Source organism: Cervus canadensis, chromosome 2 (assembly GCF_019320065.1).
Source record: "Cervus canadensis isolate Bull #8, Minnesota chromosome 2, ASM1932006v1, whole genome shotgun sequence".
NCBI lineage: Eukaryota > Metazoa > Chordata > Mammalia > Artiodactyla > Cervidae > Cervus > Cervus canadensis.
In genome coordinates, this window is record NC_057387.1 from 12906743 (window position 1) to 12923043 (window position 16301).

At 44.4% G+C, this 16301-nt stretch overlaps 1 protein-coding gene across 4 annotated transcripts; it reads left to right on the forward strand.

Moving 5' to 3' along the window:
- Positions 1 to 206: 206 nt before the first annotated feature.
- On the forward strand, positions 207 to 15310 carry ETV3 (ETS variant transcription factor 3). Of its 4 annotated transcripts, none has more exons than XM_043453187.1 (6): positions 262 to 477; positions 2440 to 2498; positions 3092 to 3329; positions 4546 to 4661; positions 10675 to 11742; positions 12401 to 15310. In XM_043453187.1, exons 2-6 carry the CDS (start codon positions 2453 to 2455, stop codon positions 12418 to 12420), a joined length of 1488 nt encoding a protein of 495 aa, XP_043309122.1. In that variant the 5' UTR covers positions 262 to 477; positions 2440 to 2452; the 3' UTR covers positions 12421 to 15310. The 4 variants fall into 4 exon arrangements, with proteins under 4 accessions (XP_043309105.1, XP_043309112.1, XP_043309122.1 ...); XM_043453194.1 differs by having other exon boundaries at positions 10675 to 11733; XM_043453170.1 differs by having other exon boundaries at positions 207 to 477; positions 10675 to 15310.
- Positions 15311 to 16301: the final 991 nt, after the last annotated feature.

Sequence of the window (16301 nt, forward strand, 5' to 3'; positions counted from 1 at the left end):
TTCGGTCCAGTGAGAACTGCGAGGTGCCCTCCGGCGACAGGTGAGGCCCCCAGGGCACAGCCTCATCCACACCGAACCGGCGGGAAAACCCGCCGCATCCCCCTACGAGTCCCTCCGACCACAGGCCCGCCGCCCGGCCACCGGCCGCGAGCGTGCGTAACGTGCCCCCGCAGCGTGACGCACGGGCCGCGCCGGGGAAGCTGCGCGGGCTGCGCGGCGGGAGGAGCGCGCGGCGGGGGCGGGGTGCGGGCGGAAGCCAGCGTCTGCGGAAAGGAGAAAGGAAAGGGAGACGCGGCTGGGTGCGGCGGGGCGCGGCTGGGAGACCGGCGGGAGGGCGCCGCCTCCTCCCCCGCCCTCTCCGCTGAGGATGGAAGTGACGAAAGCAGCCGAGGAGGTCACTTCCTGCTGGGGTGGATGAGGAGGAGCCGGAGACGCCGCGGAGGAGACCGGACCGAAGACCGACCGTGCCGGGGAGAGGTGAGTCCCGGCCTCGCCGCCGACCCGTCCGGGCCGACCCCCAAGCTTCGGCGGGGACGGCGTCCCTGCTGCCTGGGCCGCGGGGAGAGCCACGTACTAACCCTGCTGGGCCTCCCCCTGCGCGGGGGCGGGGAAGGGAGGGGGCCCCCATGGCTTAGGGGCGACGGGGACCCGGGCAGCGTTCTTGCGGCGGCTCCGCGGAGCCCCGAGACCACGGGGAGAGGAAGGCCCGGTCGGGAGGCAGGTAGATAGGAGGCTCCGGGGGCTGTGGAAGCCGGGACGCGGCACCAGGCTCTGCAAGCCTCACTCTATGGGGAATGGTCGCAGTCCGAGGGAGGGCGAGGGGCCTGCCGGGCTGTGCAGAGTTAAGATGAGTGACCCTACTTCGACAGTGTGTCCTCGGAGTGAATTTGCGAAAGGCATGAAGAGGCGCCTCCGGACTCCTGGGAGGAAGGCCTTTATAGGTGAAATCGGAGAGTTGGGATGTCAGGAGAGAGCTTCCTGGGCACGTCATTGTTGCGGCGGGATTTGAACCCCAGAGTCGTCGTGAGTGAAGGCATTCCCGTGTCAGGATAAAGACCCTGCGATCTGACAGAGCAACCTAGTTGTTAACGTTCAAGGCAGCTTCCTGGAGTCTTGGGGAAATTAGCGTTTTTCCTCCCTCATTGTCACGGAGATGGAAGCAGCCAGGAGAGGAAACTCCTGCCTCAGCTCTGGGGCCTTGTTATTGTGTATCTTGTGTATGTAACTGTGTGTTTCTGTTTATGTTTGTTTTCTCCCTCCTTTGGGGCATTTATCCATCCTCATTCCTTGGTAATTTCTTAGACCGAAATTTGCTGATCTTCTAAATGTGTATGGTGAGGAGAAAAAAAAAAAATTTCAAAGGATCTAGAAGAATCCTAGGTTAGATGAAATTTCAAGATTAGGAATTTGTATCCACCCCGCCCTAGGGTCACCAAGGCACCTACATTCCCTCTAGACTCCTGCTAATGTTGGTGCTGAGGGCCTGTCATTCACCCTGGGGAACTGCCTGAGTAAGGGTAAATCTGCCTTCTCCTGCTTGCATATCTCTGGCTGTTTTACTCTTCTTTGCTTTTTGCTAAAGGAGTAACTGATACAGGCTGCTTGCTGCTAGGAGCAGGAAATTTATTAAGGAACTGTAAATCTGGATGGAATGAATTGAAATCACAGCCAGACTCCCTCCACTTGTTGAACAGAAGGTTCCCAAAAATGCTTGCTTCTTTTTTCCTTTCTGTTAAAGGGAGAAAATGTAAATTTTTTTCTCAGAGAAAAATTGGAGGAGTGTGAATTTTCATGTATAGAGTAACTGTACATATGGTGTATTTACTTCCTGTATCCCAGGGTGTTTTTCAAGGAGGAAGGGGCAGTTTCTGACTGGGAGGAGTTTTCCTTTTCCCATCTCACATAATTCAGGAAAGTAAATCAAGATCAGATGTTCCTTCTTGAGTGGCAATCAGATGGATTTGGGTTTTGGGGGGAGGTTTTTTGTTTTTTTGGGTTTTTTTTTTTTTTTTTACTCTTTAAACTGGTACATCTGGGTGAACTCAGGCTTGTGTATCTTGGCATCTAGGCCTGTCTAGTAATAGAAGACAAACTGTTTGACTTGTTCTGGCTGCCTTTTTGGACTCATTTCACCATACCCTTCCTTTTTTTACGTTTGAAGGATTGGTCAGGAGGGAGAAAGCAAATATTAAAAACAGTGTTTACTATTTGTGGTTTAAAGTCAGGTGAGAGATAAATTATGGTCTTTGAAGTTGATGACTTGAGGATCATTTCACGACTTGAGGATTAGCACTCTGGAAGTGACATGTTTGAAAGAGGGTTACATAAGAAGGGAAAGATGAGGAAATGGAAGTTTGGGAAAAGGCTGTGGCAGAAAACCTGGGGAGGATAATAAACACAGAACACCTTAAAGTAATTGATGTGGCTTGTATCTCTCAGCAGGAGGGTGAAAATGAAAGCAGGCTGTAGCATCGTGGAAAAGCCAGAAGGAGGTGGAGGTGAGCAGAAGTTAATCAGTCATTTTCTGATATACCTGGAATGTCCCTCAGTGGTTCCTTTTCTCTTCACTCGGGCTTGGTTCACAAATGCCAGACTGTGACTGACCACCTCTTGACAGGGTAGATACCGTTAGGACAGTTGTATGCTTTTTCCTATGGATGAATGTTAACAGATGTGGTCACCACACCCTTATTTCCAAGCTTTCAAGTCTCTTTCCTCTTAAAGAAACAATTCCAACCTTGGGGAAAAGGTGCTCTTTTCTAAAACATTGTCTTTCCTGTGTGTTCCCTTTGGAACTTTCATGTCCTCACAGGAAGTAGGCATGAGATTTAGTAAAGTCTGAAAGGGGAAAAGATTAGAACACCTGGCTGCTGCTGCCCAGCTCTTATCAAATTTAATGATTGCCACAAGGAAAGGTAACTTCTGTCTGCCTTCCTCTGTGCAGCGGATTAGCCCCAGTTGACTGAAGGGTGTTCATGGCATGTTTGCACAGCACTCTAGAGATTCTGAGCGTTGGAATGTGAAGCTGGGGAAACTGGTATGTATGTTTCTAGCTCCTGACTACCTTGATCTTGCCCTTTTCACATTAAAGGGTATCAGTTTCCTGATTGGGCCTATAAAACAGAGTCGTCCCCGGGCTCCCGGCAGATCCAGCTGTGGCACTTCATTCTGGAGCTGCTGCAGAAGGAGGAGTTCCGCCATGTCATCGCCTGGCAGCAGGGAGAATACGGGGAATTCGTCATCAAGGACCCAGACGAGGTGGCCCGCCTCTGGGGCCGCAGGAAGTGCAAACCACAGATGAATTACGACAAACTGAGCCGGGCCCTGAGGTAGGGGAAAGAACTCCCAGATCCATTGTGTTAACAGATTGGAAAGAGGCTTAAGTAGTTTGGTACATGTTAGATAAAAAGGTATCAGGTGATGAGAGACTACACTAGTGAATAATGTGTAGCTTTACAGTGGGAGTAGAAGAGCTGTTAAATCTGGGTGGCACAGGAGAAAAGGCATATCTTTGGTTGTATGTAGGAGGGAATTCCAACGTGGCTGGCACTGGATCCTGACAGCCGATTATACTCTGTAGTGGGCGAGAAAGTGTGGTGAAACCTGGATTGGAGCTAATTGGTAATCCAAAAGATTAGTTTAGACTTAACTGTTGGAAATCTATTAGAATATCTCTCCTTTCGGCTCTCCTGAAAGAAACTAGAAAAAGAGTGAAGCAGGCGCAGAAGAGGAGCGCTCAGCGCTTGGTGGGCCGCACTGCTGAGGGACCCATGAGCTCAGTGGGTTGTCGGCTCGCAGGTTGCTCCAGCTTGTCTAAGGATCGGTCACTTAAGTTTTCTCAGGTTCTCGTTTCCCCTTGTCAGTCTTTATATTTCATAACCTTTTACCCTTCCAGGGCTGTGTATCATCTATGCCACTGAATATATTCAAGGTTCTGGGTACATTGAAATTCCCCTGCCTGCCTTCATTGTGTGACCCTGAATGTAGAATCTGAGCAGCAACATTGCTGGAGCCTCTCACTTCTTTTGAAAGTGAAGTAGGCCAAGCTGACTGCTGTTTTCCAGCTCAGAATGTACCATTATTTGACCTGCCACCATAAAACAGTTCTACATTCCTTTGTCTATGCCTTGAGCTTAGGCCTCCAGACTAACCACATCAGGCTTCCCAAGAGATTTGTCTGCCCCCACCTGGGGAAGGCAGAAAAGAGAAATGAAGCAGTGACGTGTAGTGGAACAGGAAGGAAACGGACTAAAGAATTGAAACCATAGAGAGATAGAGAAGAAAAGTGGTTGGGGCTCGAATAGGTGTACAGGATCTCAAAGAGAGACTGTCTTTGTAAAGGACTAGAATCTTGTTGAAAATTGAATCAGAAAAGTTAGCTCTTAGGTCTCCCAGCTCTAACCTGAGGGCAAAGCTACAAAAGAATGATAGTGATGTTCACAAGTAATACTCAGAGCAAGAGCTGTTGATTGTCGTGGTTACCTAAGTATATCAAAAACAGTCAGTAGCTAGAAGACGATTTGACATGCATTCTTGTTTTTCCAGATACTATTACAACAAGAGGATCCTTCATAAAACAAAAGGGAAAAGGTTTACTTATAAATTTAACTTCAACAAGCTGGTGATGCCCAACTACCCATTCATCAACATTCGGTCAAGTGGTAAGATGCAAACTCTCTTGGTGGGGAGTAAATTTTGAGTTAAAAAAGAATTTTTAAAACCCAAGTCTTAAGATTTGTCATGTTTAAGGGGTATTTAGAAACACCAAAGTAATATGATCCCCTGGATTCCCTCTGCCACGTATTCTCATTCTTCTCACAGGAAGTGATAGACTGTGCAGCACTGAGATAGACTTGGTTTATTTGGGTCTATTTTCTGCATATTATCTGTCATCTCCTAGATATTACTACATTGTCCTCTTTAGGAATAATATTCCATAGGTTTGTGTTGATCCTTAAGTTCAGGATTCAGAATTTCAACACCCAGCCCAGTGGCTCTTTCACAGACAAGAACTAGTTTCTAAAACACTTCCGATTTTCTATGAAACAACCAAGCTCACCCTTATCAAGTGAATCTCATCAAAACCACAGCATCCTTGATCACAGGAGGGGAGGTTCATATGTTTGCAGTGAAAAGCAGTGCCTTTGATCTGCACCAACAACGCCTCAGAGAACAGGACTCTGGGGTTAGTTGACCTTCTCTCCTCTGAAGTGTTGCAAGGCTTCCCCTCTAGGCTCTCCACAGGATAGCTTTCCATTACAGCTTTTCACAGAGGTTTTCGGTCTGCCTCTTAGCGTAGAAGGCAGTCTCTGATAAGGATGTTTGTTTGTTTTAAGATGCAAATCACGCCCCTGCCTAAGAAAATAGAATGTATTTTACTAATTTCTGAGCAGTCCATCAGTGCTCTGTCTTTGTGGAATTGCGTAAGGCAAAGAAATCTGCTTATGACTCTGTAGTATTACAACTTCTCAGAGAAAAGTTGGAAGAAACCTGAAAATTTAGAGCAGGGGTGTGGCTGAGAGAATATGCTGAGATCCGTGGTAGATATGTAATTACTACACACAACAAGTTAGGGCAGTTTTAGCTTGATGCTGCTATCATTACTGTTCCATCTCCCCTGTAACCACTCCCTCCTGTCCCTGGGGCATGCATTTAAAAAAAAAAAAAACTATTGGAATGCATCTCTCTAATTACAACCTGTTTTCTTTCCTTGTGCCTGAGGGAGAGGTGTTAGGAAATCAAACCTGTTCTAACCACTGGCATCTCGTTTCCTCTATTTTTCACTCTTGCCCCCTCCCTATATACTTAGAGGAATTTTGACTCTAGGAGTCAGTTCTTAGCATCAGGTGGCCAAAGTGTTGGAGTTTCAGCTTCAGTCCTTCCAATGAATATTCAGGGCTGATTTCCTTTAGGATTGACTGGTTGGATCTCCTTGCAGTCCAAGTGACTCTCAAGAGTCTTCAACACCACAGTTCAAAAGCATCAATTCTTCTGCCCTCAGAAGAATTTATAGTTCAACTCTCATGTCCATACATAACTACTGGAAAAACTACCATAGCTTTGACTAGACGGACCTTTGTTGGCAAAGTAATGTCTCTGCTTTTTAATATGCTGTCTAGGTTGGTCATAACTTTTCTTCCAAGGAGCAAGCCTCTTTTAATTTCATGGCTGCACTCACCATCTGCAGTGATTTTGGAGCCCAGGAAAATAAAGTCTCTCGCTATTTCTATTATTTCCCAAACTCTCGCTGGTTCTATATTATTTCTATGAAGTGATGGGACTGGATGCCGTGATCTTAGTTTTCTGAATGTTGAGTTTAAGCCAACTTTTTCACTTTTCTCTTTCACTTTCATCAAGAGGCTCTTTAGTTCTTCACTTTCTGCCATAAGGATGGTGTCATCTGCATATCTGAGGTTATTGATATTTCTCCCGGCCATCTTGATTCCAGCTTGTGCTTCCAGCCCGGCATTTCACATGATGTACTTTGCATATAAGTTAAATAAGCAGGGTGACAGTATACAGCCTTGAGGTACTCCTTTGCCTATTTGGAAGCAGTGTGTTGTTCCATGTCCAGTTCTAACTGTTGCTGCTTGACCTGCATACAGGTTTCTCAAGAGGCAGGTCAGGTGGTCTGGTACTCCCATCTCTTTCAGAGTTTTCAGTTTGTTGTGATCCACACAGTCAAAGGCTTTGGCATAGTCAGTAAAGTAGAAGTAGATGTTTTTCTGGAACTCTCTTGCTTTTCTGATGATCCAGCAGATGTTGGCAATTCGATCTCTGGTTCCTCTGCCTTTTCTAAATCCAGCTTGAACATCTGGAAGTTCACAGTTCATGTATTGCTGAAGCCTGGCTTGGAGAATTTTGAGCATTACTTTGCTGACATGTGAGATGAGTGCAATGGTGTGGTAGTTTGAACATTCTTTGGCATTGCCTTTCTTTTGTATTGGAATGAAAACTGACCTTTTCCAATCCTGTGGCCACTGCTGAGTTTTCCAAATTTCCTAACATACTGAGTGCAGCACTTCTACAGCATCTTCTTTCAGGATTTGAAATAGCTCAACTGGAATTCCATCACTTCCACTGGCTTTGTTCGTAGTGATGCTTCCTAAGGCCCACTTGACTTCACGTTTGCATTTTTTCTATTGAAAACCCACAAATCCAGCCACTTGGATAACCTGAATTGGGACCAATGTACTTTTCCAGGAAAAGGAAATCTAGACCGTCACTCTGTGAAGACTCTGGCCTAGCAGCCACACAGTAGTGGCCTAGAACCACCTTTTGGCCCAGAAGGCAGTTGAATCAACTTTGATTCTTAACCAAGCTCAAGGTCCTCATCAGAAAATCATGGGGAAAGCAAAAAGTCCATTTCTTTTAGGGATACGACTAGTTTTTTCCATCCTGGATGCAGATAACCCCAAAGAACTAGAGTCAATAGTTCATAGAGAACTTTTACCCAAATAGACCAAACATTTCAGGTTAACTTCTAATGATGACAAAGAAATATAACATTTATTGAACATCTACTTAATGGAGATAGTTTTGCCCAGTGTTTTTGTGAGTTAACTCATGCCACTCTCACAGCTTAGTAAAGTATACGTTTTAGTATCCCTATTTCACAAATGATAACATTGAGGATGACAGCAGAGTCAAAGCTTGATCAGGGTGGCTTGAATACAGTTACCTGTTGGACAGTTTCTCAGGAAACAATTCTTGAGCCATTGAGCTGTTGAAATCTAGCTCATATTTAATAGATCATTCATTCCTTCCCTGGATTTGGGATTCATTCATTTGTTCAACAGATAATGTGTTAAGACTTAAAAACAAAGAAAAAGATTATAGGGGAGTTATTTCCCTCAAGGAACTTAAAATTTAGCAAGAGAGATAAGATATCAATGTGGAATGTGATAAATGCTCTAAGAAGCAGAGCTGTGTGGATTTAGATCCTGGAGGCTAGAGTGATCTTGTCTAGATGGTGGGTTGATACAGTTGGGCTATTTTGAACTGTGTGTTTTTGAACATAGAAGCAATAAATTTTTTAATGTATTTTTAAGTTTTTAATATTTACATTAAAATGTATTTTTAATGGACTTATAAGAAACATTGGAAAGATACAGAAGATATGTAGTAAAAATGCTTACTTGTCAGGGTTTGGGGGCAGGGCAAACTAGTTCAAGGATGAACTTGAGACCCCTCTACCCCATCCCAGTTTTTTTAATATTTATTTTAGAAAACTTTCAAGCTACAAAAAAATTGAGGGGGAGAAAATAAAACTGCAAACACCCATATATCCTCTACCTACAATCACTAATGGATAACATTTGCTTTATCTATATATATAACTTCTAAATCTTTCAAGATTAAGTTACAGATGTGACACTTTATCCCTGTGTACTTCAGTATGTATCTCCCATGCACAAGGACATTCTCCTAATCACAATAACATTACCATACTCAGGAAATTTTAACATTGCTCTAATATTGTTATCTAATAAATAGTCCATATGCCTTTAAAAAGTTTTAGCTTCTTAAACCATGATTATTTTCTAACAAAAAATCATGTATTTTAACAAATACATGGAATTTGCTATGTGCTGGTACTAGTTTAAGGACTTCACAAATATTAACTCTTGTAGTTTTCATAGCATGAGGATTAGTCTTGTTATCTCTTTTACAGTTAATGAAACTGAGACTTGGAAAGGTAAGTAAGTTACCTAGAATAACATAGCTATTAAGTGGTAGGGCCAGGGTTTAAACCTAGGCAAGGGCCTTATTCCCATTTTGCCAAAGGGGTTCAAAAACCCATTGGTTACTTGTACCAGGCTACAAAGTAGAAGGTGCTAGAACTAAGATTCAAACCCACATTTTCCAGCCCTACTAAAGTAGGACTGCTGCAGCTAGTTAAAGGGATCCAAAATGCTACCTCCAGATTGCCTTCCTTCACTCCCTCTAAACGCACTTGGAAAATGCTCTGTATTCTATCTCCATTTTTGCAAATTGACAGTGTATCTTTAGCCCATGTAGAGACTGAGATACCTGTCTTCCAGTTTGGAAAAACCAAAACAAATAACTGAATTGTTCAGGAGACAGGACCTTCTTTATCACCTCCCTTTCTCTCCATGTTATACTTATTCAGTCCACCAGCACACAGAAAAGTGTTGGGGGAGGGGGGTGTTTTGGTTTTTTTTCTTTTGCTTTTGAATAGATGTGCTCTTAATGCAAAATCAAGATCCAAGAGAATCAAAAAAGAATAGAATCATAGCCACTATAATAGGCTGGTAGCAGAAATATTTTGGAGACCCCTGAGTCTGCTGAAATTATATACAGGTCCATCCCTCTGTTTTTCATGATCACACAGTTAAAATCAGTGGTTTTAGGGAAAAAACCTACAGAACAGTTTTCTGCAGAACATCAGTTTGGGAGATGCTGCTCTGGCACAGTGTTCTTCAGACACGTGTGCCAAGAAAGCTACACAGTCTTGCACTTACCAACTGACTCCAGGGTCCAATCTGAAGATGACTCAATTGTAACAAGAATAGAAGAACACAGCTGATTGCTGGCAGTTCCTACCCACATCATATCTTGTGCACCTTTTTGTTTCTTCTGTGTCGCCACACTTTCACTTATTTGGGTTTTTCTTACTTTTTCTTCTCCTTTATCCTTCCCTCAAGGTAAAAATAGCCCTCCTGACATCATCAGTGATAGAAGACACTGATACCTCCCAGGAGCCCACAGGGTCCCTGAGGCCTCACACCTCTTAATGCTCTGATTATCAGAAGGACTTTTGAGGGCAGTAGAGAACTTGTGAGCCTCTGAAGTTGACTTGTGTAGCGCAGTGTTGGTTTCTGCTTAGAACTTCAGATCTCAGTCCACAAATTTGATAGACAGGTGGTAGGTACGGGACTTTCTTCCAGCCTCCTCAGTGGTTGAAAGGCATTGAAAGCAGGATGGGAATGGAGATTGTTATACAGAATTTGTATATTAGAAAATAGATTTGGAGAGATTGAAAAATATTAGACTGTCTATAAAGAAGTGGTTGTATGTCAGAAATGAGAAAAGATATACTTAACAAACATGGTCCTTTCTTGTGTCCTGTTTTTGTTCTTAAAATGTGGTCTTGCTCATGTTCATGTTTGTGAGGTACAGGGTCTTCAAGCTTTTAATGCATTGTTTACATACATATCATCCCCAGTTTTGTTGTTGGTTTTAGTTTGCTTGCTTACTTTATAGACATGGCCCAAATAACGAAAATAAGAAAAGACCATTTGCAAACCTGAGAATTGAAGCAGGTGATACACATTGTATATACACACTCTTACATTCATTCATTCAACTGATGGTTATTAAGAGCCTACTAATTATTCAGTCCTGAACTGCTGGAAATGTACTTGCAAATAAGAAATCCCTGCCTTCATGGGATTTAGGAAACAGATAAACAAGTAAATGATATTTTAGATAGTAATGAGTACTAGGAAAACAAAGTGAGTAAGAGGCTAGAGAAAGGCGGCAACTAAGTTGAATGGAGGAAGCTGAAGAGACAAACAGGTGAGCGATTCAGCCCAGCTGGAATGTTTGTTTCCTGTTGCTCTTCAACATTTTGTACTTAGCGTCAATAAAATTGCCGATCGTGCATGACTGTACCTCTAAAGTGGCCTTTTGTCTCTCCCACCCTCACAGGTGTGGTTCCCCAGAGCGCGCCACCAGTGCCAACAGGCTCTTCCCGCTTCCATTTCCCACCTCTGGACACCCATTCTCCAACTAGCGATGTGCAGCCAGGGCGGTTCTCTGCTAGCTCCCTAACTGCTTCTGGCCAGGAGTCAAGTAATGGCACTGATAGAAAGGTGGAGCTTTCAGAGCTGGAGGATGGCCCAGCCGCTGACTGGCGCCGGGGTGTGGATCTCATGTCCTCCCGAAGTGCCGTGGGTGGAGGGATTGGCCATCAGAAGCGCAAGCCTGACATCATGCTTCCTTTGTTCTCCAGGCCAGGGATGTACCCTGACCCGCATAGTCCCTTCGCCGTCTCTCCGATCCCAGGCCGTGGAGGCGTCCTTAACGTCCCCATTTCACCAGCCCTCTCCCTGACTCCCACCATCTTCTCCTATAGCCCCTCACCAGGCCTGAGCCCCTTCACCAGCAGCAGTTGCTTCTCCTTCAACCCTGAAGAAATGAAACACTACCTTCATTCTCAAGCCTGTTCTGTGTTCAACTACCACCTGAGCCCACGGACATTTCCTCGTTACCCAGGCCTCATGGTCCCACCACTGCAGTGCCAGGTGCACCCTGAGGAGTCGTCACAGTTTTCTATCAAGCTGCAGCCCCCACCCGTCGGGCGCAAGAACCGGGAGAGGGTGGAGAGCAGCGAGGAGGCAGCCCCTGTCCCTGTGCCCACACTGACTCCTGTCCCGCCGAGAATTAAAGTGGAACCAGCCTTGGAAAAGGATCCCGAGAGCCTCAGGCAGTCAGCACGGGAGAAGGAGGAGCGCTCTCAAGAAGAGGGCACGGTGCCGAGCAGGACCACGGAAGAGGGGAAAAGCACCATCTTCGCCCGCCCGGCTGCACCGCCTGTGTGGCCTGCTGTGCCCATTAGCACCCCAAGTGAAGAGCCCCTGGAGGTGTCTGAAGACAGTGAGGACAGGCCTGGCAAAGAGCCTGGGGCACCTGAGAAGAAAGAAGATGCCCTGATGCCCCCCAAGCTTCGGTTGAAGCGGCGCTGGAATGATGACCCCGAAGCCCTGAGTAAGAATGGCAAGTTTCTCTGGAATGGGTCCGGACCCCGGGGCTTGGCAACAGCCGCTGCTGATGCTTAGAACTGGAAGAGGATTGGGAGCTGTTTATACTATAATCAAACACATATATGTATTTATGTAGCAAGATTTCAGGGTGGGGGGTGGGGAGGGAATTAGACTGGTTTGATCATTCTAGGGGTGTAGACTTGTATTTTTGTTTTGGGGATAGGATGGGGTGTCTTCTGTTGTAAATTAGGTGGGATGTGAACACACTTTTTCCTGGTGAGTAGGACACGGGAAGGGTATTGAACTGAAAAGAGAAAGAGCCTCTGTTTCCTATTGAGGCTTTCACTTTGACAGACTCCCAGAGGGCCAAGAAACTGTTTGGTCCCATAATAGTTCAGGTTCCAGACTTATTTCTTTTCTATTGTATTTATATATGGAAAGCCATTAATGAATTTATTTTGCTCTGAGAGAGAGACATAAAAGGGAAAGGGGTATGGTTGGGAGGTTGAGCAGTGAGAGACCATTAATACTAAGTATTTTGCCTGAAATGTTTCTTTATAATTATTTCAGGGGAGGAATAAGATAATCTATCTTACTGGGGCAGGGGGATGTTCACGTGTTGCTCTTTTTCTTTTTCCCTTTGTTGTTGTTTGGCTTTTTTTTTAATATAGAATGTTTTCAGGAAACATGAAATGTACTGCCAGTTAGAGCGGGGCTGGGAAGGCACAGGCACCAAGCCTCAGCTACGTGGTTGAGACAGGAAGCCCTGCTGTGAATTTCTTGGACATTTCACCTACTTCATCTATTAAGAAGCCATGAGGAGTTGTAAACTCTTGTTCAGGGAAGAAAGAAGAGGACAGAAGTAACCTGATGCCTTTAAAAACAAAAACACAAAAATTATCTTTTTTTTTTTCCACCGTGGGTTTGGGGAGCCAAACCAATGTGTGACTGAGCGAGTTGACTGAGAGACACGAGATGAAGATGTCTCTGTTGTGTCTGCTGCTCTTAACCGTTTTCTTAAGTCAAAGCCTTAACAATGAACACACTTCAACATGATACGGGTCTGTCAGCGTAAACCTGTAAAAGGGCATGGACAACTTTTCAGATAATCCAGAAGTATTGGAAAATGGTTAAACTTTAAGCTGGTATTAATCATCCCCACTTGATGTTATTGGGATGGGTAGCAGAAAGGCAGGATTGTGGGCTTTAAGGGCAAATTATACTTGGAAATGCAGAAGGTAGCTGGGGGTATAAGTGGATGTGTATGAGGCTGAAGGAAGAGGTGGACAGGAAACACAGAAGGCAGACAGATGCCACAAAGGCTGGTGGAAGTGAACAGTGGGTGTCTGTCCTGATGTGATGTTGCCATTCTTGCCATACCCATTCCCCTAGATCGTACTAATTCTTAAGATGAATGGACTGTCCATGAAACTCCAGGGATTGTTTCTTCATGGGAAGTTCTGTTCCATCAACTTCAAAGGAATCAGAAGGTATTGATCATATATGAAGCAAAAGGAACCTGGACTAAGGGCAGACAGAATCCGCAGCCAGCTGTGTGTATGTGTGTGCACATGTAAGTACATAGTGCACAGAAATACCTAACATGGCTCAGATCCACAAGCAGCAGAGAAATAACTGCATATCTGGTTGGGGCAGGAACTGGGCGCAGGGATGCTTTTGAGAAATTCCTGACTCCCATCTTAGGCCAGGTGAACTATATGTACTAAGAAGCACTTGAGGGTTGTCTTTTTATGGTGGGGGTGGGGGGTCTTTTTTAAACTGGAGTGCATGCTTGAGAGAGGAGCCCAGGAAAGGTTAGAGCAGGTGAGTGAGTTATTAGATGGCTTAAGATGACTTGAGTCCATCATGCCTTTTTTTTGGCAGTTGCCCTCCCCGTTGGTTGATTCAGATTCCATGAGTGATTTGTCTTTTCCTGGAAAAAGGATTAGGAGAGTGGTCCCTAACAACTCAGGCTGCCTTTGGTTGTGTTTTTGTCGGTTCCTTTCTCTGTACCTCGACTTACCTCGAATCAGAAAAGCAAGCCCAGGCAGGTGGAAGAGGCATCTCTGCTTGGCATTGCCCAATCTAACCAGGGAGGCTGGCTGCCCACCACCTCTGTCCACTAGAGCGGAGGCGCCGGCAGGTGTCGGTATGAACTCAGGAATAGACATGAGGCCTTTAAAAAAAAAAAGAGGGAGAAAAATCCATGATGCGTACCTGTAACCCCCTAGAACCCAAGTGCCAGAATTAATTCCTAGATGCTGCTTCTGTTTGAATAAAAAGTCACTGCTTTTACACTTGAAAAACACTCAAAAAATGTTCAACTCCATGAAAACTGTTTTTGGCTTTAAGAAACTGTTTGATGTTTAACTGTTTCCTTTGATTGCCATTCCACCAGTAAACTGTTGGCTGATTTGCACTGCACACTGGGGTTAGGGGAGGGTACCAAGAGCTGAACTTGGGATCGCCTGGGGCATGGACCAGGGGATGTGGAGGTCGTTGATACTTCCTGGGGCAGAGGGGTGGGAGATAGTTTTTCTCCCCTGAGTCCACTCCTGGCAGCACCTGTCACAAGCCTGGCGCAAAGCCAGGTCATTCTCTTCTGTGAACATCTCATCACTGACAGCATGTGGAAAGAGGGGGACAACACCAGGTCTATTTTCCCTCCCCATTTTTTCCAACTTTTGCTGTGCCAAATGTTTAAAAATTTGCAAATACAGATTTTGAAGTTGTATTAATCAAGAACCTGTTCTTGCAAGCCGTTTGCTTTTCTGGCTATAGAGAAGAAAATAGTATAGAGATCTCTTCAGGGCATTCAGCCTTGCTGAGTGTTTTTGTTTTTTAAGAACCGCTAAGAGTGAAAAATGAACAAGTTCCTCCAACCCCAGTTTTCAAGCTGCACTGCATTAAACCCAGCTCGCTAACAGGGAATCACTGCATCCTCGTCCTCAGTGGGCCAAGAGACTTTCAGAAGCATTAAAAGAAAAACAGTGAAGTATATAACTTCTTACCAAGCGGGTAGAGTCAGTCAGTTGGCTGTTTGTCCCTTGTTTTTTATTTATTCCATAAATATGTTTGTGTTCTCTGTTTTATAGACAGTAATGGAATATACTTTTAAATTTGGGGGGGAAAAAACTGATCCAGTCTTTCAAAAACTGTTCGATTTTTTGTTCTTGGCGGGGGGGTGGAGGGGGGTGTTACCAGTTAATTTGTTTTGAAATATTTAGGCATTCTTTGAGTTATAAAATTGTGATGCAGGGATTTTTGGAAATTCACATGTGAAAGGTGACTTCACTAGTTACCCGCTTAAGCAGAATAGTGTGTATATGTACATAATGTGTAAGTAATCTTAACTCCATTGTGCAGTGCCTTTTAGATGTTCTGCTTTCTATAAAGTCTTCAAATTTTTGCATATATATATTATATATATATGATGTAATGTTATAGAAATATATGTATAATATACATATTTTTTCCAGGGGTATCTGATAGCTCTGTATTTTGTTATGGAAGTTGAAAGAAAAAAAAAGTATTTTACCTCAGAAGTTAAAGTTAAATAAAAAAAGAAAAAATACCTTTAAGCAATGTTTGCAGAGTGTTGGTTTTGTTGTTGACACACCAAGCCAGGGTGTTTGTGCCATAGAATTTGCTGCGTGCATACTAGTTCACCCACCCTGACACTTTATTCCTGTTGTGCAGGGGACCAGCATAGTGAGGGTAGGTCCCTTAACAGTTTTTGGAGATGGTCAATTTCCCTATGTCGATGGCTGCTGCTGGATAGAATACCACTGAAGCCAGAGACAAGTTGGCTGGGAAATTTCACCCTCAAAATTGATTTGAGAATTCATTCAGAGTACATGCATGGCAAAGCCAGAAAGAGTAGGCCTGCTATGTATGAATCTATTCATATGAAGTATTCAAAATAGGCAAATCCATAGAGAAAACATAGGTTAATGGTTGCTATGTAGAGTGGTAATGGGTCACATTTTCTTTTGGAGGGTGATAAAAATGTTCCGGAGTTAGTGAGGATAGTTGTACAATTTGAATAGAAAACACACTGAATTAGCCACTCCTAAAGGGCTGACTTTTCTGGTATGTGAGTAATAATTGCAATAAAGGTGGTTGTATTGATTCTGTTTTTTGGCTGCAGATCTCAGAATCTTACCCAACCAGGGATTGAACCTGTACCCCCTGCGTTGGGAGCACAGTCTCAACCACTGGACTAGGAGACAGGTCCTCTGTTTTTTAAGTATATGAAAGGCCAGTGTGAGGGAAACCTAGTATTTTCCAGAAGAGGACAAGAGTCAAGAGAAGAAGGAGGAGAACTTAAGTATCACATAACACCTGAACAAAAATGGTGCCAGGCTTTTTGTTGTTCAGTCGCCAAATTGTGTCCAACACTTTGCAACCCCATGGACTGCAGCATGCCAGGCTCCTCTCCTCCGCTATCTTCCGGAGTTTGCTCAAATTCATGTCCATTGAGTTGCTGATGCTATCTAACCATTTCATCTTCTGACGCCCCCTTCTTTTGCCTTCAATCTTTCCCAGCATTGGTCTTTTCCAAAGAGTCAG

Bases quoted from the DNA above. Each gene is read 5' to 3' on its own strand.
- ETV3 (XM_043453170.1), top strand. From the start codon at position 2,453: ATGAAAGCAGGCTGTAGCATCGTGGAAAAGCCAGAAGGAGGTGGAG. The intron at 2,499-3,091 runs GTGAGCAGAAGT...TTCACATTAAAG, and splicing joins AAAGCCAGAAGGAGGTGGAG to GGTATCAGTTTCCTGATTGG. The intron at 3,330-4,545 runs GTAGGGGAAAGA...TTGTTTTTCCAG, and splicing joins AAACTGAGCCGGGCCCTGAG to ATACTATTACAACAAGAGGA.